Genomic DNA, 21,527 nt, shown 5'->3' with positions numbered 1-21,527 from the left:
TTGGGCTGACACAAAGTGTTCATTTAGAGCCAGATTCATGGAGGTATGGAGATCAATGGGTCTGGCTCTACAAATAGGCCTGAACCAGATCTCCATCTTTGCACCATCTGGAGCAGGCAGTGCAGTGTGGCCTCAGTGCAGAGCGTCCCTGGCTGCTGGAGCTGCCTTTCCCTGCCCCTTGGCTGGCAGCTCAGCCTCGGGGTTCTGCACAGGTGAGGGGTTACTCCAGATTAGCACACAGGCCTGGCTTGTGTTCTTCAGCTTCAGGAATTGTTTTCCTTATAGAGTTCTTTTTATTAGCCTGTTCTGGTTTTCATTGAGAGCACCAGCTTGATGCCTGCTTTCCTTGAGCCATTGATGGATGTAGCAGCTGGAGCAAAGCAGTTAGATCTGCTCAGATTAAGACTGTAAGGTTTACTGAGCTATGCATAGACTGTTTCTGGAAATACATTTCTCTATAAATCTGAAAAGAAATGGGGAAAAGGTATGGGCAATATTAGTGGACAACTTGATTGTGAGTACAGATATTTAGCAGACCGTGTATGTTTGCAATACTGAAACTATTTGTTTTCTAATTAATAAAATGTAAATAATGGAAAACACTATTGTGGCATTTGCTCTTATAAACAAATCTGGTTTTAATCTCACTTTGGTTTTGTGGTATTAAGAAGTTGATGCAGAATTCTAGGTTCATAAAAATGAACAACAGGCACCTGTTAGGAGGGATGGATATTAATTCTTGCAAGAAATCACCAGAAGCAAAATTCTGACTGTGCTGGCAACACCGTTTGTGAAAGGGAGAGGAGGAGGGAGCAAGCCAGTCTGCACTCCTGGCACAAACACCTCAACTTGAGCATTTTGTTCCTGGGAAACACTTCTGCCTGGACTTCTGCTCTCTGACAGGATGTCATGGTTCAGTGATGTATTTTGTGTCTCCTTACAAGTTAGTGAATCACTGACAGACTTACTTTCTCAGAAATTGAACAGATGCATCGTATGATAACTCAAACCTTGCCAAAGCACTTCTGTCCACCTGTGTGTGTGACATCCTCTTTCAGAGCAGAGGGCCACGGGTGAGCTTTGCATGCACTGAAGGCTGACTAAAGCCAAAGTGTCCAGAGATGATAGCAGGGCTGGTTCATGACCGTATTTCTGTGCTGGATGGACTGTGCAGTGACCTGTGTGTGTGGGTGAACTTCTGACCCTGCTTCTGTAATGGCAGGGCTGGTGCTGACTCTCATGGGGCGAGGATTTTGCCCAGTGCTAAGCTAAAACAGCTAAAGTAAGCAAAAATGTTGCTCACTGAAGGAATAAGCAAGCTCAGAAGAAGTCACAAGAGCTTTCTTGCATATTCTTTACCAAAGTGATTGGAATATGGTCACAGTCTGTTACAAAGGCTTCCCAAAGCTGGTGGTCACCAGGACCGGCTGTGGGCTAGGGGTGGCTCAGGTTTCCTGTTCCTTTGGCTTCTTTGCTGCTTTAACTAACTGCCACTGCCACTCTTCTCAGCTCCTTTGTCATCTAAGGTCAATGACAATGCAATTTGAGATCCTGCTAGTCCCATCCAGGAACAAATGCTAGTTTCTTCTGCAAATGAGAAAATAAGCCATCCCCTGCATTTTCCTCTCAGCTGGACTGTGTGGGGCTCTGGCAGATGTGACAGAAAACTTCATAGCAGGCCTCTGTAAATATGTTTTCCAAGTAATTTGCCCGAAAGGGCACTGGACCAAACATTGCAAGCAATCTGTTCCTTTGCAATGACAACTGCAGAGGTGCAGTATATGACAGTGGCCTGCCAGAGCTGTTTTATTAAATTTGGTTAATCTAAAATGCATAGGTGAGTTTGACCTTGAATCTGCATTTGTTGATCCAGTCTTCACTGAGAGATGTCTAAATTAATTTTTTTTTTTAAAGTATCAGGATTTTTTTTCTCATTTTGAGCAGCAGCTTTGAGAGGCTTTACCAAGGGCTGCTCATAAAGGCTCACAGCTGTAGGAATAAGGGTGCCCTCTTTTATTTTCCTGCCTTGTGGATGCTGAACAACATCTGTCTGTCTGCAGTTTTTGATGTGTTTTTCCAGTTTGCAAGCCTTACCTGGAGACTGTTGACATCCTGAACACAGAGAGCTGCTATATCTCCACTTCCAAATTTCTATCCCAGTAGTAATAGCTGTACTTGTCAGTTTTAAGCAAAAGCTGTCCTTTTTTCTCTGTTTGCTGTAACACCCTGGAACTGATCCTATCATCCTTGAGTTTCATGGAGGCATCTGTATAAAAAGTTCAGCAAGTTCAAGGTTTGTGTCCCATGTAATCAGTGATGGAAACTGCTTGCTCTTCTAGCAGCATGAGTTTGGGTAAGGGCTGGGTAAATGGCCATTAGCTTAAAATGTCCTACTGTTAGTCATTTGTCATTAGCCTCCATGTTCAGAACTGCATTTAATAATCCAGCCCCCATTCTGCTCCTGCTTGAATCTTTACTCAGAAATGGAAGCCTCTTCTGATAACTTCCAAATTACAAAAATATTACAGCCATTTTTCATCATTCTCTCCCTTTTGGGAAAGAGGGGAGTGGCTGGCACATTTGGACTATGGCCTTGAAGATAAAGGTGAGCTCATTAGTAAGTTGGAACCTCAAAGGCACTTCCTGAAAGGCAGCATCTTTTGAGGGTGCTGGAGTTGCTCAAGAGTGAAGTGAGAAGTGGAAGATAAGAGGTTGATTGCAGCCAGTTGTTTGGAGTATATAGAGGCCATGAAGTTGTACAGCTGCACATTTCAGCAAATAATCATTTCCTTGATATATAATCATGATTAAGTACAAACATAATGACTCCCATAAAACAATTGACTCTCTTCCTACAGTCTCTCCCTGTTGTCTCTCTGTGATGTTGAATGACAATCGAGCATCTAAATAAATAATTTATGCCCTTTACAGGGGACTCATTGTAGTGTTGTGGTCCACAGACTTTTGTTTAATTATCTCACATGAAAAAACTTTGTGGTCTTTTACAGACTTAGGCTGGAAAGGGAAAGGCAGGGAAGGTGAAAGTGAAGGCACTTTTTGCCTTGCAGAATTGCCTTTTACTTATGAGAAGTAAGGCTGATGTTATCACCCACTTTCTAATCAAATTTGACAGGAGCATTTTGTTAAGCCACTTTCTCTGAGTGGGAATTCTGATGAATACAGCTCTCATCTCCGGTTTCCAAGTATTGCTTTACACTGTTCCCAGGCATTGTTTGCCTTACTGGATGAATTATAATAGTATGTCAGAGAAGCAGATGATTCACGGCCTCATTTTATAAACTGAGAGCCCAGGGCACAGCAGTTTGACTTGCAGAGCTGCAGGGCAGTGAATGGGGCCCATGTTACCCACCAACATATTGATGGTTAGGTGGAGGTTTGCTAGTGTGGCCTCAGTATTTCTCTTTGGGAAGTCACAGTTGCTGGAGGATGTCCTGACTTTCTTCCAGGGACCTGCTTATGACTGGAGGTGGACAGTGCATTTGGTGTGTCCCTGACACACTTCTCTGCCAGATGCTCTTTTTGCCACCACATCTGGGGGTTGGCAGCACTGAAAAAGAAATTATCATCTCCACTGGTCATCTGTCTGCCTGGCTCGTGGTTCCATCCTTGGATCAGTAGGTAATTGGTCACTTATGGAGCAGTTTTTGAAAAGATAAACCATAAACGAATCTGGAAGGTGAAGCAGGTATTGTGTGACTGTGGCATTGCCCTGTGCAATAACCTTGTTCCTAGACTTTGATTGCTCAGGTGCATAGCACAGACATTAATGCTGCTTCTGGGCCCATCCCTGTGTGCAGAGGCACATCTTGGCTGCCTGCTCTGGCTGTGAATAAACTACTCTTCAAACTGTAATTTATATAAAGCATAGATGAGTCTTATTCACTGCAGCTGATATTGGATAAAAGAAACAAATCCAAATTACCATCCCTTGTTACATTTGGATATTTTCAAACCACTGCCGTGGTACAAAATGGTTCCTTCTGCAGTTTGTGTAGCCAGCTGATCCCAGACCTTTGGGGACAGGAGCATCAGTGCAGTTCTGCTGTGGGAACCAGCCCTACAACAGCCTGCTGAAAGCTGAGATGAGCCCTTTGCATTGTGGGTGTTCCTGGAAGAACAGCTGAATGCATTGGTGATGGCCATGGTCCTCCAGCTCCATAAATCAAGGGGTGGTGAGAGGCTTGTATTTAATTTTTTTTTTTTTTACTTTCTCAGGAAGCATTTGTATCCTTGACAGTTAATATAATTGGGAACGGGGAAGTAAAGCTCTGTTCAACTCCAGTGCTTTGGAGTCAGTCATTCATACATTGAGGAGAAGCAGTGGGGTTCAGGTGTGGGACAAGATGGGCTGGCACTGTCCTTTGTTCAGTCTGGTGACCCTTGCCAGCCCTGACCCCCTCCCTGGGTCCCTGCTGACCAAGCAGAGCTGGCTCAGCTCTCCCAAACTCCTTAGCAGCCCCCCTCATTCTTCTTGCCAAGCAGAATGCTCAATCCATCTTCAGCAACACCTTGTTTCCAGAAGGGACATCAAAGATTTCTCAGAACCATTTCTTTTCCTTTTACCTTCACTTCATTAGAGTAGTTTTCATTCACAGAATAAAATTAACACCTCATCGTTTGATGTTCTTGTAAGCACTTATGGATAACCTGAAGTTTCAAAAGCTGGGAAGACAGTAGCCCACTCATCACCAACCAGTGTTTGGTTTTTTCCCATGGAAGAACCTCTTTATTCCAGGCTTAATTTATTTTGTTGTGGGTTTTGGGGTTTTTTGTTGGTTTTTTTTTTTGGTGTTTTTTTTTTACTCTGAACTTTGTTTGGCTGTTCTGACCTTGCCCATCCATATGTACATGTATTAAGGGGATATATTTATACTTTGGTTGATTGTGTTTCAGTTAAAATTCTGTTACCTTGGAATTTAATGTTAATAATAACTGACCCTTGTTTCCTAGTCTCGCCAAACACACAGTTTCCTTTTTATTGTTCTGATACGACCCTTCTTTTTGTCATATAACAGACTTAGGAAAGCAGTGCCACTTAACCATTGATGGTCCTTAATATTCCAGTATTTCAGTGAGTTTTCAACCTTAAAAACATACCTGTTGCTTAAACTCAGTGCTGGTAGCCAGGGAAATTTTTGGTTCATTTCTTCTTCTCTGCCATTGCAATTGTGTACCACATTAGCCTCTGAAATAAAATTGCTTTTATTAGGCAGTGGATCTAGAGAAGAATGCCCCTGTTTTGGGACAGAAATCCACTCAGTGGGTGCTGTCCCCTTTCTCCTCTTGCTTTCTGTCTCTTACACCTCTCCCCATCTTCTCTGTTGCTTTTTTGAGTTTCTGGAGTCTGTCTCAGCTTGAGCAAGCAAGCATCACTGGAAGAGCTGGGTACAGATCCAGCCTGGAGTCTGTGTGCTTTTCCCACCTGTATGCAATGAGGCTACAGCTCTTTGATGTTACCAAATAATATTATTTCAAAAGCTCTTTATAAAAACATGATTAATCAGGCAAGTGACAAAGGACTTTGTGTTTATCTTTTTGAACAATACCAAATAGCCACAGTTTGTTCTAGTTATTTAGTGTCTTTGTTCCAGAGCCATTTTGTGGGCACAGGATTTAATTCTGCAAGAATGCAGGAAGATGGTGGCTTGATTTCATTTTTAAAAAATTCAAAATTATCAAAATGTTCTAGTTTCTTAGTAAGATTTTTGTTTCACTTGAACAATACTGTTTTTAAGGCCTAGGGAAGATTTTGCTCCATGATAAAAGTCTAAGGTTATTTTAATAATCAAATAATACTTCTAAATAGATGCTGATAGATTTCACTGTTCCAGAGAGCACTGCACCGGGGAAACAGTTCATTAGAAGGTTGATGTTTGTATCCTGAAATAGTAGATTTAAGGTGCAAATGAGAACTAAGCAAGTACCAAAACTGGCACTAACCAAAACAAAGTTCTGTGGAGATGGAATGAGCTGCTCGGAGCCGGTGTGGCCGGTGGCAGAGGGGAGGGAAGGGATGAGCTGGGAGCAGGGAAGGCTCGGCAGGGGCAGGGCTGTGCTGGGCTCTGTCGGGAGCAGGGAAGGCTCTGTTGGGCTCTGTCGGGAGCAGGGAAGGCTGTGTTGGGACCAGGGAAGGCCCTGTTGGGAGCAGGGAAGGCTCTGTCGGGAACGGGGAAGGCTCGGCAGGAGCAGGGAAGGCTCCGTTGGGCTGTGTCGGGAGCAGGGAAGGCTGTTCTGGGATATGTGGGAGCAGGGAAGGCTGTGTTCAGCTCCGTCGGGAGCAGGGAAGGCTCGGCGGGAGCGGGCGGAGCCCTCGGCCCGCGGGGTTTGGTCCCGCCCGGCGGCCGAGGGCGCCACCTGCTGGCCATGCCGGGAGCGCGGCGGGCCCGGCCCGGGCTCTGCGGCCGCCGAGCCCTCCTGAGGCGCTGGGTCTAAAGAATTCCGGGACGGGAAAATTTCATCGAATCCCCATGGTCTGGTTCTAAAATGTGGAAGTAATTTGTCCACAGATGCCTGCTCCCTTGACAGCTGTGCTTCTTGGCTTTTGACATCTCAAACCCTTTTCTTTCAAGTCTTGTGCTGCAGGGTTGAGGCTCCTGGAAGAACTGTGTTTTAATTGTTTGGTTGCTCGGTTCTGGTCTCTAGGTGAACAGGAATTAATCTCTTCCAGGGATGGCAGATACCTCTGAGATCTGCCCTGTTAATAGCCTAGTTGATTATACACATATTAATAATCTGTTTTACAATTGCTCTGGAAGGCTTGGCACTCCCCTCCTGGTTGTTTTGCCTCTACACCACAAGCAGGAATCTCATCAGGGGTCTCACCTGCCTTTTGGTTTTTGTTTTTCAGGTGGTACCAGAGAGATTGGGTCTGCTCTCACCAGGATGTGTATGAGGCACAGAAGTATAGAGTCCAAGCTCAGGCAGTTCTCAAGGTGAGTGGCTCCATACCTGGCCCAGCACTGGAGGTTCCTCCTTCATGTGCTGCTGGGGAACATCTAAAGCTGTTCATCAGTGCTGGCTTCTCAGCTGACCTCTGCCCATGTCCCTGAGAGCAGCAGTTGTTTTCTCCCTGCAGCACATTAGGAGCTGTGAACATGCTGGGTTTCACTGAGCGTTTATGGGGCTGGGCCAGTTCACCTCAGATCACCTCTGAATGCTGCAGATTCCCACTGTCAGTCCCTGTGGCTCAGTGCTGAGCAGGCGGCTGCTGATGTGACCAACTGACCTGCCTTGGTTTCAGGGCTTTAAGCTTTGTCACTGGGTTTTAAACAAGCAGCAAGTGTTGTGCTGCTTCCTCAGCTTACTGCAGAGCCCAGATACATTGTGGCCAAGGCAAAAACCTTCAGCAGAGCAGTATAGGAAATGCAAATTCTCTCATCCTGTTTTTGCAGTTGAATTTAGACTGCAGAGGTGATGAGAGAACATTAACTCATGTGCAGCCTAGGCTGTACAAAAACAACATACTTCAGTAGTTAGTAGTAGTTTGCATATGTGCCTTTTTTGACCTTAGGTGAACAAAAATGATGCTTCACCATTTGCCTAATGACCTGCTATGTTTTTTCCCTTTCCCCCCCCCCTCCTTGAAAGTGTTCAAAGCCAGGTTGGATGTTATAATCAGCCTGGTCTAGGGAAAAGTGTCCTTGACCATGGCAGAGTGGTTGGAACCAGATGACTCTTGAGGTCCCTTCCAATCCAAGACATTCTATGATTATGCTGTGATTACTTTAAAATAAAGGTATTTATGAAATTGGCCATGAGGAGACAATTTTGGTCTCCAGTTACCACAGAGTTAGCTGTTTAAATCGTTTGATCCCAGTCTCGTTAATTAGTGGAGCATTACTGGTGCTGGACTCCACCAGTGTGAGGTGAGGCACATCAGTGGGCAGGACATTGTTCTTTTGTACAGCTGCTCTGTCTTCTTGTGTATATACATGTGCTATTTGAGTTTATAATCTCCATGGCTGCATGAACCTTTCTGGTCTCCAGAGTTTCCATTTGAATTGTGTGACAGTTGAGTAGGATCTGTTTACTCTGAACTGTTTCAGGTCACTCCTCTGCTTTATTCTCTGTTGCTCTCTGTCTGGAGCTTTTGTAATTCTGGTTATCTTGTGATGTAGATTTTTGATTTTTTTTTAATCTACTTTTTTCTTTTGCTTTCTCTAGTGTAAACATTTTTATGTTCTGATATTTACATTGTGACACTGGTAGCTGTCACAGCAAAAAGTAAAAATACTCCAGTATTGACCTTGGCTCTCTCTGTAAGAATAAGGGCATCTGCAGGATTTGATTGCTCTTTGTGTTTTTTCAACAAAATTAGTGCTTTAATTGACTGTCTGATAAACCCACTTCAAGAACAGATGGAAGAGTGGAAGAAAGTGGCCAATCAGCTGGATAAAGACCATGCAAAAGGTAGTTACAGAGGAAGAATTCTTGAGTAAGATTGTAATATCAGTTTTGCTTCCTCTTTTCATGTTTGTACTGGAGAACTGAATGACATGCTTAAATATGTATAGCAGTTTTGCTCTTCTGAAACACTCCTCTCCCAGAGTGCCTAACAAAAATTTGACCCTTGCTGCCTGCATTTTGAAGGTTTAGTTTGCTGGACCCAGGGGTGGGTTGTTTTCCTAGACTGAGAAGCAGTGACTGGGTTTAAGTCTGTTAGCCCACTCTCTCTGTATGAGCTGAGGATTTGGGATGCCACATGTGTCCCTGCAAAGCCCTGGGGTGTTGTTAAAAGCAGCTTGTAAGATCATGTTATGCCTCAGCCAGAGCATCCCCAGAGAGTGCACAGCCCTGTAGAGCACTGAGCATTGTTATTTTGTACCTGATACCACACAGAGAGTGCTCTGTGGGGCAGGAGAGCTCTGCTGTGGGACATAGGGTGCCCTGGGCTGCAGGGCTGATGATGGTCCAGAGGGTGGGCCCCCTTTCCAGGGGGACTGAGCTGCAGGCAGCCAAGTCTTGCACAGCAAGCTCGTGCTGGTAGATGCCTTTGTGCTGGGAGCACAGGTGCTGAAAGCAGCTTGCAGTTCACCACTGACTGACCCTTGCCAATTTTAGCTTTTACTATTTCTGAAAGAAGCAGCAGCACCATGGAAACTGATAGGAGGGAGTGGGCTTGACCTCCAAAAGAGGATTTCCTTCTGGGGTCAAATAGAAGAGTTGAATCAGCAGCTCTTGAAAAACTTTCCTGCCTTGTGCTGCAGAGTGTTAATCATGTAGTGAGCAGGAGAGAGGAATTACATGGGGTCATTGCCAGGAGGGGTGACCCAGGCCAAAGTGGCAGTGAGATTTAGGGTTAACTGGGCAGACTTGGGTGTTGGGAGTGCAGGTGGCCTCAGTACAGTTCTTGTGCCTGCCATGAATCTGCTTCTGTTTTTGCATCTACAGAAGAGTAGTAACACTGATCTGCTTTGTTAAATTGTATGTGTACATGTATATACATGCACACATGCCTTGTATCTTCTTTTCTTTTTTTAAGTATCAGTTTTCATATGTGGTACCTTTAGTGTTCCTGCACTAGAGGTTGAATATTTTCTGGGATTTTAATCCTCTCGGGATGTACAGCTCATCTGAAAATGAGGACAAGTGCAGTGTGCTCCACTTCATCAGAAGGAGCTGGCAATGTGACCCTTCCTTGGGCAGAGTTTTAGCAGCCTCTTCCTCTGCCTGACTCTCATGCTGGAGAGGGATCACAGGATATTCTCTGCCTTGCCATTTCTGGATTGCTGTTTTTCACACACAGATGTTTCGAGAAACCTGTCATCTCTGTTTTCCATTCCTGAGAGTGGATGAAATGAAAAGCACTCTAATTTTGTACTGTGTTCTGAGTTGTTATTTCTGTAAAGGCTTTGTTTATTTGGGAAAGATTTTGGTATGTGAATGTGCTCACACCCTAACATGTTATATTAAGCCAAATGTATAGGCTTTACAAAATGTGAGTTCTAAGCTGCTTTGTTTAATGGTAGCTGTTCTCAAAAAGTTTGTAGTCTAATGTCTTTAAATGTAGCCTTTTCTGTGAAAAACACTCATTTTGGCATTGATTATATTGATAATATAGACTGTGTGTGTCTTTTAGAATACAAAAAAGCCCGCCAGGAGATTAAAAAGAAGTCATCTGATACACTGAAGCTACAGAAGAAAGCAAAGAAAGGTAACTTGCTTCCTACTGTACTGTTAACAGCCTCCTGAGCTGTGCTCATTGACAGAGATTGAACAGTGATGGAACTTTCTACTGTAATAATCCTGCCCCTCTAATGTATTCCTGGTTCCTTCTTGGGTAGCAGGATACAATTGCTATGTGTCATTTAAATCATGTTCTGAAGCTGCTGTCTAATGTTCTTATACAAAAGCCTTAAAACTGTTTGTGCAAAGTCAATCATGTTTTAAAATAGAGTCCTTACTGCTAACTTTTTCTTTTTAGGAACACTGACACTCTTAACATGACTTGTGCAGATACCTGTAAAATTTTCTAGAATCTTTTGGAATCATTTAAAAAAAAGGCATTATGTAAATGTTCCCTAACTATTAATGTTTCTCACTGTTCTTCCTTTCTGGCACTTTTCCCCTTTTTTCCTTTTTTTTTAACAGCCTGTAAGCTCCTAAACCTTACTTTATTGATCAGACTGAGACAGTGGCATGGGTTATTTTTGGGGGGAAGGGTTCTTGGCAATCATAGAAAACTAAAGATGAGTGAGAAGAAAAAGGGAATTTTCCTGAAAGACAGTTTGTCTTTTTTAGCAGCTGTATCTCATGTTGCTCTCCCACCTCCACCTTGTCATAGGAGTTTCATCACTGTTCTGATGGAAACATGCAGCACTGCTGGCTGCAGCACTGCCATCACTAAGGATTTTACTTGGCCAGGTGCAAACCCCACCAGGCTTTGGAGCAATGATAGGGAGCTTGTACAAGGACCTCCTGGTTCCCTTCCCTGCACTGGGCTCTTCCCAGCTGGGTCAGAAGTGTCCTTTGAGCAGCTCTCAATCTGCAGGTTGAAATTTGTCCTTCCCCTCCTGCCTAAAAACTGTGAACCCAGGGACAAGCAAAATAAATGCTGGGGTGGGGAGTTTCTTGAAATTTTGAAATTGTGTAAGTGTTACCCAGAACAGGTGAGCTGTCTCTAACTGTCCTTCCATATAGATAAATCAGTAATCCCACTGGTAGAAAGCCAGTTGACTGGAAAACTGCTCTTGAATGTTAGCTGACTTTAGATAAGAGATGAGGAAAGGAGAGGTGAAAGCCACCAAGAGGGAGCTTAGCTCAGTAGGTTCTGTGTTTCTGTCAGTTCAGTGTCCTAAATCAGAATGGTGACTGTTACCATTTGAGATAAGACTTTTTGAGATAAGATTTATTTTTTTGGATAATGTGTAAACATGTTTCTCATTTTGTGTGATGAAATGTCTGACTGCAGACCAACAGCTTTGTAGAGTTTGTGGAATTCCTTCCATGTCTTCTCCTGTCTCTCCCCTACCTTTTCTAGTCTTATTCTTGTTTTTGTGTGATAGAAATAACCCATCAGTGCATGGTAGGTAAGCACTGAGAAAAACATAAAAGCATGCAATGGTTTGGGTGGATGTCTGGGATCTGGGAGGAGGGAGCCATTTTTTGAGCCAGTTTCTATGGATTGACAGCTGTCTGGCTCCATGTCCCCTCTATCCTGTTCTGACTGTTCAATAAATCACTCTGCAGTATTGAAGGAGGAGACATCATCTTCTGTGAAGTGTGAAGAGGAAAGAGAATTACTTAAAAGCTGCTGGAAAAAAACCCCACTGTTCTCATGCTGCAGGTGCTACCTGCATCTTGTTAGCAGTGGTTAAAGCAAGCAGACTTGGTCCTTGGATTTTCTGCTTTCATATCCCCCTCCTCAAATGTGAACCAAGTCTCATGATGAGAGTCAGGAAAATGGTGTTTTTGTCCTCCTTCAGGATTAAACATCTTTTAGTGAGGAGTGGAACAGGTCTCCTTTTGCCATTGTTGTAGCAGCCATGATGTGATTGAAGTTTTGTTTCTTTTTTTTTTTTTTTCATCCAATTCCCTTGCTTAATTTTGCCATTAGGATGTTCTTCTGGAGGTGTGGTGAAGGTGCTGTATTTCTGTGCTGTCCCTCTGGGAGCTGCTGTCAGACTCATGGTGTTTGCTCCAGAGCACAAAACCACAGGGAGTCAGGGGATGTTTGAGTGCATGGGGCAGGTGGAAGAGCTGAGGGCTCACAGGCAGCCAGTGCAGGAAAAGCAGGAGCTGCAGTATTGCTGAGGAGCTGAGAGCTGTTCTCATGGCCCTGGGGAGAGGAGGCCTTGGCTCCTAAGGCTGTGTGAATGCCAAAGCTGTTGGCCTCAGCAGGAGTAGAGAGGGGATGGGAGGAAGTTCTCTCTGCCTTCTTGCAAGTTATCAGCAGTGCTTAAGTTACAGGAAAAAAACAGGAGCAGATGCCTTTTCTCCTCTTTGTTGTTTTGGTCCCTATCTTGAGGAAATAAAGCTTTGGTCTGACTGCAGTGTCAAATGTTGTTATGAAAACGTTTTTGTGTGTACCCATCTTGACAGATCTGTTCAATGTCCTGTGTGGTGAGGTATGTTGCTCTTGCTTCTACTGAGGGATTTAAAAAATCAAGAAGGGATTTATTTCGTAACATGATAAAGCTGCCGAAGTGATTCTGCTTTAGGACATAAATGAGGCTTGAACTATGGGAAAACTGTGCTGGAGGCAAGTGGCTGAATGCATGAATGTCTTCCTGTGTCTTCAACTCTCCTGTTTCTCTGTTTTACAGACTTTTTTTGTTCTGTTCTTCCTCAAGCAGAACCTGTCCCTTTGATTTTTCTGTAAAGTTACTGACTCACCTATGGGAACTCTAAAACAACCAATTCATTCCCTTCCTAGCACTTGTAAAAATACTTTTGAATTAACTTTATGATCACCTGTGGGCAAGTGGGATGTGTGCTGAATTCTGGATTTCAACACTGTGCATGCTACTATAAAGGTCCTTCAAGCTTATTCTGCTGTTTCCCATCTGACCTTATGGGAAAGTGTTTTCCTTCTACTTTGGGCAGCTCCATGTGGAGGAGCTCACACAGAAGCCTCTCCTTTCCTTGTTCCCATCCTGGCAGTGGTGTCCCCCAGCCCTGAGGCTGCAGGGCTCTCTCACAGCTGATGCTGCTCAGCAGCTCCTTGCTCCTTGTCTGCATCCAAAGGATGTTCAGGAAGGAGGGTCATGGGCTGTGGGGCTTGTCCTGGTGGGAGTGCTGCAGGTTGGGCTCCCTGCCTTAGGTCTGGGGGCTGAATCCACGGGGGTTTGCCTGTTCCATGGCTTCTGTGGGGTCTCTTTGTTCCTGTTCCACGTGGCCAAGGTCAGAGTTCAGGCTGGGCATTTAAGATCATATGTTAGAAATGGTGTTTGCAGAGTAAGCGTGTTCATTGCAATAAGGGTGTTTCCAAAGCTTGAAGAGATGGGGAAAACACCAAGCTTTCCAAACAAAACACAAGGAACTCCAGGGTCCTTTCTGGAAGTTTGCTAGGGTATTTTTAGTAAAGTGACACAACTGTGAAATGAAGGTCTTGCATTTCAAAAGACCTCACAGAGAAAATTTTCACCCTATTTGTTGTCTTTAACTATTACGCAAAAAAATCCACCTGAAGCTAAATCTATGTAGTCTTAAATAGGATGCTGGTGCACCTCCCAGATCCATCCAGTCCCTGAGGATTTCATGGGGATCTTCAAGGTTCTTCTTCAAGGCCTCCTTCACCCTTGTTCCCATGGGGAACAGGCCCTAGGGCTTGTTGCCCACCCCAGCATTGACACTTGGCTCCTGTCTGAACAGATGCAGTTGTGTAGTGCATAGAACTGCAGACATCTCCTAAATTGCTCTTTGTTTTCAGACAAACATTGGCCACCAGAAGTCAGCCCAGCTAACCTGAGTCAGCAGAATAATTATGCATATACTTAAAATAAATTCCAAATATAGGTCTCTGCTGATTCAGGGCCTCATAAGTGGATCCATAGCTGCTAGAGGCTGTTGATGCTGTATTGAATCAGGAGAGAGGCAGCAGCTGTGGCTCTGCATGTAGCCATTTGGGAAGGTTAACAAAATGCATGATTCTTGAAGAAAAAATGATCAAGTGATTAAATTAAAATATATCTGAATGTGTGTGTAAAATCTGGAGTGCATTGGGTGTATTTTCCGTATTTCAGCTTGCCTATTAATGAATAAATAAACAGATTTCCCTCCTACCTATAACATGACTGGTAGGTTTCATTTTCAGGTTCTTTGTGTGACACTGTTTGAGCTTTGAGGAAAATGTTTAAATCCAAGTGGATATGTAAGAAGTTGTTAGATGTAACATTCCCAACAATATAACACATGTTAATAAGAAAACTGAGTTTTATCTGTAAGACATGTAGAAGTTTCTGCAGAATTCCCTTAACATTCAGTGCAACATTTCTTCTTGTGTTCCCATCAATGCTGAGTATTCCAACTAACAGTCTCTCCTTTTGAGTATGCAGCATTTTGGAAAGTGTTCCGTGATTCTAATGGAATTCAGAGACTAGGACATGATTTGTAATTTACTGTAGAACAGTATTATTAATTTACTGTAATACTGCCAAAAGTGCTTTTTCTTCCTCTTCCTGGTTAGCAAAGATGACATCTTTGTGTTTTAGAGCCTTTTTAGGATGTTTTTCCCTCTGGTCTTTGTAATATTGTTAGACTGCTCTCAAGGATGGTTGTGCAAAGCCCGTGACTCTAAACTAAAAAAGCGTAACTAAAATGCTCTTCAATGCAATTATAAATGAAGAATGTCTCAGTTCTTACAGCAAGTGCTGACCTTCTCATTCAAGCACTTTGCACTCTTCCTGTACATGGCACTTCCCCATCTGGAGTGGCAGGCTGGAGAGGGAGAATCCCTGGCCAGAGCCTTCCTCCCCAGGAGGGAGCCTCATCCTCTAACTTGATCAAGTGTGGCACCATGACTGAAGTGAGAGCCAAAACTCTGTGGAGTCAATGAGATGCAGCTCAGAAGGAGGGGAGTTAATGAGCAAATTATCCTTATCTGTTGCGGGAAAAAAATCCTGTGTGGATGAGGCCATGGTGCCTGCAGGGCTTTTTGGTGTGTTTTGGTTTTTTTTAGGGTTTTTCCCCCTGCAAGCTTATAATGTGAGCTCTCCGTTAAAAAAATGCAGTGAAGACATGTTGCTAAATCAGCGATTGAAGACATTTCTTCAATTTACTTTCATTCCTTGAGTTTTGAAGGCCTCTTGATAGTTCCCCTCTTTTTTGACAGCAAGCCACTTTTATTGCAAAATTTTATTATATAAAGTTTGTAAATTAAAATACACATATCATAGTTAATCTTTTTGATGTTCTTCCACATTGCATCAGCAATTAGGTTTTCATTTAATTAACAATCTGTAAATGTAATTGCAGTAGAGAACATCAAAAAGTGCTGTGGTTTACTCACACAGCACCCGTCTAGAGTTGTGCAGGTTTGAGTTCCCTCTTCCCTGGGAGGGAATGATTTGTGCCACTTGACCAGGGCCTGGTTATCTGTGTTGTGCACTTTCTCTGAAGCACAGGTTTACATCTTCTCACTGAGGAGTCTAAACTGATTTAAGTCTCATTGAATAAAACTGTGGTAAATAACCAGGGGTTTAATTTGCAACAGCTCACCAGGATGTAAAACTAATGCGTTTGTCTTTATCAGCAATGGAAGAAGTCAAAATCCTCTAGTCCAAACTGCTCACTCTCTTGTCTTGGCGCTGATGATAATGTCTAAATTCTAGGAATGCTGGAATACCAGTTTGACTTTTTTTATTTTCCTTTCTGTGTCAATTTTGTGTCCTGCAATTTCTCACCATGCGCACCTGCCTGCCAGCTGAGGCTCTGGGTAAGTCTGTGCCATGCTGTGACCCTGGTGGCTGGTTTATTGTAGCCCTTGCTGTGGCCTCTTTATGGTGTCTGGTCTCCACTAACTGCCTAGACTTTAATTTCTAATGCAACTAAAATATTGCCTAATCTTGATGAACAAACCATCTTTTGATTTATTTTCTTTTGACATCTAATTGGAACACTGAAAAAGAAGAAAACCAGTATTGTAGATAAACCTCTGGTTTATTTTAGAAAGGGATAACATGGACAGATAAATCTTGTCATAGCTGGGAGAGAAGTTAAATGGAATAGACATGTCATCAAGGTGATGTTCAAATAATTGAGTATCTTATTGTTAATATGACTTTTAAAGTCTAGAGCCTGAAGTCCTTAATGTTGGTCTTTGTAACCTGTGATCCAGATTCCCTTTTTATGAAAATCGCATGCACCTTTCTTACCTGATAGATAACAAATCACTCTGTTTACTTCATGCTGGGGAAAGGGTTGGAATTCAGCATCACAGTTGTCTCCTGTTGCCTGATCACATCTCAGATATGTTTAAATTGGGATGCTGTTTCAGCTGTATTGCAAATTTAAAGTAGTTGCCTTGGATCCCATTGTGAATGAAGCATGGTGTTTCTGAATCTGAGCAAAGGACTCATACCTGCACTTGTAAATGTAGTGATGTAAGTGTTGCTTTTGGGAGAAGCCTGAATTGATTAAATCAGCAAGCTCTCAAACAAGGTGCCTCCACTGGGCTCCTGGACCTTATTGAGGCTGCTGCCTGTCCCCATTTTTTGAAACCACACATTATGGTTTTCCTGGTTTGTAATTCAATCTAGAAATGCCATTTGGCAAATTGTAGCTTTTCTGTTAAGGCAGAACTTGGCACTTTTGAACATGAGCAGCTGACTCAGATCTCCAGTAGCCAAAAGAAAGACTGGGATTTGGTTTCTGAAGGAGTCTGAGGTTAATCCCAGTTATGAGGTTTATGGTGGCAGAATTCTTATGTTCTCAGCACAGATCCATATTAGTTCATTTGTTTGCTTTCCTGTGCAGAACTTAAAGGAGGTTTTTCATTCTGGCAGCTGGAGCAGGTGTGCTCTTGTAAAGAGGATGGTTTGGGAATGACTGCCATGGAGCCTACTTTGATTGTACAAGTAGAGGTGTACTCAGCATTGTCTCATGCAAATTCTGTCACTCTGTCAAGTGTCCAGTATTGAACATTCAGGTTCTGTGCAGATGCTTTAAAAAGTGTCTTTCTGTGAGGACATGGAAAGCAGTAATTTCACCAATATTTGCTGCATTGCATTGTCAATAACAGCAGTAACTTCACCAGTCCAACTTCCGCAGGGAGAATTTTAAAATTATTTGGTGTTGCTGAGAGTTTTGCTAGTATGTCCTATAAAATATAGACATGAAATTGGGTTGAAAATTGGATTTGACTTTTCCTTTTTTCCTAATATTTTTCCTTCACTAAAGTTTTTTTTTGAACAATAGTTATTTAAGAAATTGCATGAGGCTTTTAGCCAGGATTCACACAAAACACTGTAAAATGCAAGTTCTGTTGCATGTTGGTCCTTCAAAGCCCTTGCATGTCACAGTAATGATGTAAAGCACCTGCTGTGAGGATGACATTGGGACTGTTTGACTACTTGAAGTAGCAGCAGATCCATGTTACTTTTGATGAGCAGTTCAGCCCCTGCACATGATGAGCTGTCACTTGCCTGTGTCCAGCTGTTGGTCACCAGGCTGGTGGACCATGGTGTTGTTGGGGAATTCAGTCCACAACTTCTGGTCTTGCATTTGTGCTCCTCTCTGCATCACCAGAGCTGCTCTTTGAGAGAGGCTGGATTTGAATTCCTCCTCAGTGTTCAGGTTGTTGACTTGTTCTTGGGTGCAGTTGGACACACTGCAGAGCCATCCCTACCTCCTTTTCATGTCAGGCTGGTGCAGACCAGTGACCTGTGGCTACATTGGATGCTTTTGACCATTGCTGTTGCTGATTGCTGTGGTGGGTCACTCAAACCTGCCTGCAGCTGGGGTAGGAGTGTCCTTCCAGGTGCACTTCCACAGCTGCTGCATGATACACTCTTCTGGACCTATCTTATGCCATTGTGGTAGTTGTGTTGGTTTGGAAGTGTTTTGGAATGCATAACCTAAAGGCCAGAGAATGTGGGCTGGAGGAAATAATCACTTGCTGATGTTCCTCATTAAAGTGTGCTTTGTGACCACAGCAAAAATACTGCAATCAAAAATACTGCTTTGGCCAATTAACCTTCTCCTTGTTGTTCAAGGGGGAAAAGAGCTGCATTGCTCTCCAGTGGTCAATATTCCCTTCTGAGATAAGGAGCAGATTCAGATCAGTGGAGACCCAGGGTGTCTGAGGAGCAGAGGTGGTCAGCAGTGACCCTCACACCTTTGCTGTGCTGCTGTGGGGATGTGCTCTGCTCTGCTTAGCAAAGGAAACTGCTTCAATTAGGCACAGATCTCATCCCTCAAATTTCCTGAGCTGAGTGCAGCTGGCGATCCAGGGAGTGGGAAAAGCTCTTCCTGCTTTCAGAAGACGTGCTAGATTGATGTGTGCATTGTGGAGCTTTCAAAGGGTGTTGATAAAGCTTTCCTCCTCCTCCTAAAAGATGAGTTATGAGAAGTCGCCAGGAGAGCTGTATTCATCTGTAAACATCTGACTTCAGAGCTTCATCTAAATGATTCACCTAAGCTTGTTTCCTGCTCTGAATTGTTCCTGAGACAGCTTCTGTGTTTTCACAGACTGCCCAAATGCCCCTGAGCATAAAAATGGGTCTGTGAAAATCCTGGTGGGAAGCTGTGTGTCTGTTACTGTACTGACTCACTGGAAGAAATAAAATGAGAATTTTGTAGAGGTGCAGAGGAAGTTGGAGAGTGGTGCAGTTTTACACATGCTTTAACCATGCTTTTTACACCAGCATTATTATGAACATAGGAACATTATCCTCATAACTTTGTTGAATTTAGTGAATTACACAGGTGCAAATGAGGTTTATTCTTGCCCCAGGTTTTTTGCTGCTCTTGTTTCTCTGGTTCAAGATGTCCTGCCCAAATCCAAGGTCCACAGAAAGTACCAAAGTTCGCTATAAGTGAACCCACTTTGTCAGTTATGTCCAATTGCTTTTTAAATGTGTGTGTTCTCACTGCATAGCTAAATGCATTTAAAAAGGATTTACTGCATTATGTGCATGATTGTGGTGGAGCAGCTGAATGTTTATAGCAGTTCTCCAGAGCCAAACTAATGAGTGTTTCCTTTAGTTTGCAGCTAATATATTTTGCACTTGGTAACATCCATGGTAGTGAGCCACTATCTAGGCTTGAACAACAGGTAGTTATTTTACCCACTGTAGTTCCAGACAGCACTCAGATAGGGCCTGAGCAATGATGCAACTTTCTGTTACCTAAAGAATTTGAAAGAACATCTTCAGAGAAATATGAAATGTGTAAGCACTGCATCTGATGGCAGAGTATGGGGAAGGCCTGAAATGTACAGAGTGGTCTTGAAGCAGAAGGCCCAGTTTGTCTGCTGAGGGTGATGGACAAAAAGGCACAGGACCTTCAGGGAGGTACCCAAAGCTCTGCTGTAACTTAATTCTGGTAGATGCTGATTTTGATGGAGGAAGCAGAGGACCTTCAGACTCTGTTCTTCTTAAAGTTTGTTTGCTTCCAAGTAAGTGAGTTTCATGACCACATTAGAGCAGCCAGACTGACCTGCAGGATCAGACACTGCTGAGGTTTGGTACCAGTGGCCTTGGCAGTGGCCGTGTCCATGTTGCACTGCATGTGATTCTTCCAAGATCCATTGCAGAGCTCTGCATGTGGGTGTCAGTACATTTTGTCTGAACTATGTCTTAACTCTGCAGAGGAGATTTGGATGTATCCAGCCTGTATTTCTGCTAAGCCAGTGTGATTCTCTTTGCTTGCATTGTTGCTCTCTTTTCTTGCAGCTCAGTGCAGGGAGGTTGTTGACTTTGCCTTGCTCTGGAGTATTAAGGAAATACATATAATAGTAAGGCAAAGGTTTTTCCTTTTAACGCCTGACATTGAGTCATCTGCATTGTGTGCTACACATGTGAAGAGACTTTTTTCCTCTTGCTCATAGCTTTAAATCCTCTGTGCAGAAAGGTTATCATCCAAAAAATTGATTTTGGGTAGCTGCTTTTAACTCACCCACCATTTTTTCAGTGTTGTCTTCCTGGTAGTTAAATTGCATGTGATGGCATTTCTGGGAGATTTGCAACAAATTTATACAACTGAGGTCCTTTAAAATATTTAGGAGTGTAAGGTGCATGAAAACATCTTGCAACTGCAACATTATTGGTTATAGTATATCTAAGCAGCAGCTCTTAATTCCTAGAGGAATATTTTTTTGGCACAATGCAGCATAAGCAGTCAGCACAGAATAAGGTACTTAGCTGTCACAGGAAGTTTTGGTATTATGAGTTGTCTGTAATTAGTACAGTGAAGCTTTTTATTGCAAAACATTGGAATTCAATTGTATCCCTGACATATATTGGAGATATGTATATATATATATTTATATATATACACATATGTGTCAAAAATATATGTATATATATAACCTATGTAGAGAGGTTTGGTTTAGTTTGGACTCTGGAATGAAGAAAATGGTTTCAACAGTTGGTTTGTGCAGAGTACTTGAACCCAGTGGTGCAATGATCCATGTCCATAGTAGCATTTTGTATAGGAGATTGATTCATTCATTTAGTGGCTCCACAAAATTCTCACTAGGACCTTGTTAGGCACAAAAGCAAGAAGCCAGAGGAGTACACCTGGGCTAGTGATTTATACTCTCCCAGTTAGTAAGATATTGGTTTTCAGCAAGGATGATGTGAAAGATGTGTTGCTACAGCTAATGCTCTGATAAAGTCCTTATTTAAAATGCTGTCTTTGGCTTGTTGAAACCTTTTGAATTGAGCTGGATTTCTGTTCTGTGCAAAAGGGAAAAAAATAAATGCTTTGAAATGCTTGATTTAATTGAGGGGTAAACATCCTTATTGATTTGAATTCAGGGAAAATGCTGGTTGAGGCTCAAATTGCAAAAGCACAATCCAGCAGCAGCGCTGGCTGAAAATAATGTCATCTTCTCTGGAGAGGCACAGTTTTGACAATGTGTGCTCTTGATTGTTTCCTGCATACAGGACGGGGTGACATTCAGCCCCAGCTGGATAGTGCTTTACAAGATGTCAATGATAAGTACCTGCTGCTTGAGGAGACCGAGAAGCAAGCTGTCAGGAAAGCTCTGATCGAGGAGCGCGGCCGATTCTGCGCTTTCATCTCCATGCTGCGCCCTGTGATCGTAAGAGCTCTTTGTTTGCACTCAGTACAATGCACAGATTAGATAAGTGGCCAGAAGCCTCTGAAGAGAGTATCTCATTGTGTCTTAGGAATTAATTTCTAGAGCCAAAATACAGCCTGTATCTCTCTCTGTCTAGCAAGTGGTGAGAGCTGGGGCCTTTCTTGTAGGTGCTTGGAGTGATTCAGCAATGGAAAACACTGAACACCTTCAAGGTGTCTGATGGGCAAACAAAGGCCGAAGTCAGTTTGTGTTCTTTATGCATTCCAGCCTGAGACATTGCAAATCCAGCTTTTTCCACTGC

At 43.1% G+C, this 21,527-nt stretch overlaps 1 protein-coding gene across 20 annotated transcripts in view; it reads left to right on the top strand.

Moving 5' to 3' along the window:
- The window catches only part of MTSS1 (MTSS I-BAR domain containing 1), a 125,440-nt gene that overhangs the window by 84,120 nt on the left and 19,793 nt on the right, over positions 1-21,527 (top strand). For 12 of the 20 annotated variants that reach the window (XM_074556714.1, XM_074556645.1, XM_074556629.1 and 9 more), the window contains 5 exons: positions 6,869-6,953; positions 8,339-8,430; positions 10,100-10,174; positions 15,884-15,895; positions 21,069-21,226. In XM_074556714.1, the coding sequence (XP_074412815.1) occupies positions 6,869-6,953; positions 8,339-8,430; positions 10,100-10,174; positions 15,884-15,895; positions 21,069-21,226 (422 nt within the window). The remainder of the gene's footprint in view (positions 1-6,868; positions 6,954-8,338; positions 8,431-10,099; positions 10,175-15,883; positions 15,896-21,068; positions 21,227-21,527) is intronic. The other 8 variants (XM_074556765.1, XM_074556756.1, XM_074556676.1 and 5 more) reach the window with 1 other exon arrangement.

Source organism: Zonotrichia albicollis, chromosome 1 (assembly GCF_047830755.1).
Source record: "Zonotrichia albicollis isolate bZonAlb1 chromosome 1, bZonAlb1.hap1, whole genome shotgun sequence".
Taxonomy (NCBI): Eukaryota; Metazoa; Chordata; class Aves; order Passeriformes; family Passerellidae; genus Zonotrichia; species Zonotrichia albicollis.
The sequence above is the reverse complement of the archived record's forward strand: the minus strand, read 5'-3'. Positions and strand labels throughout refer to the sequence as shown.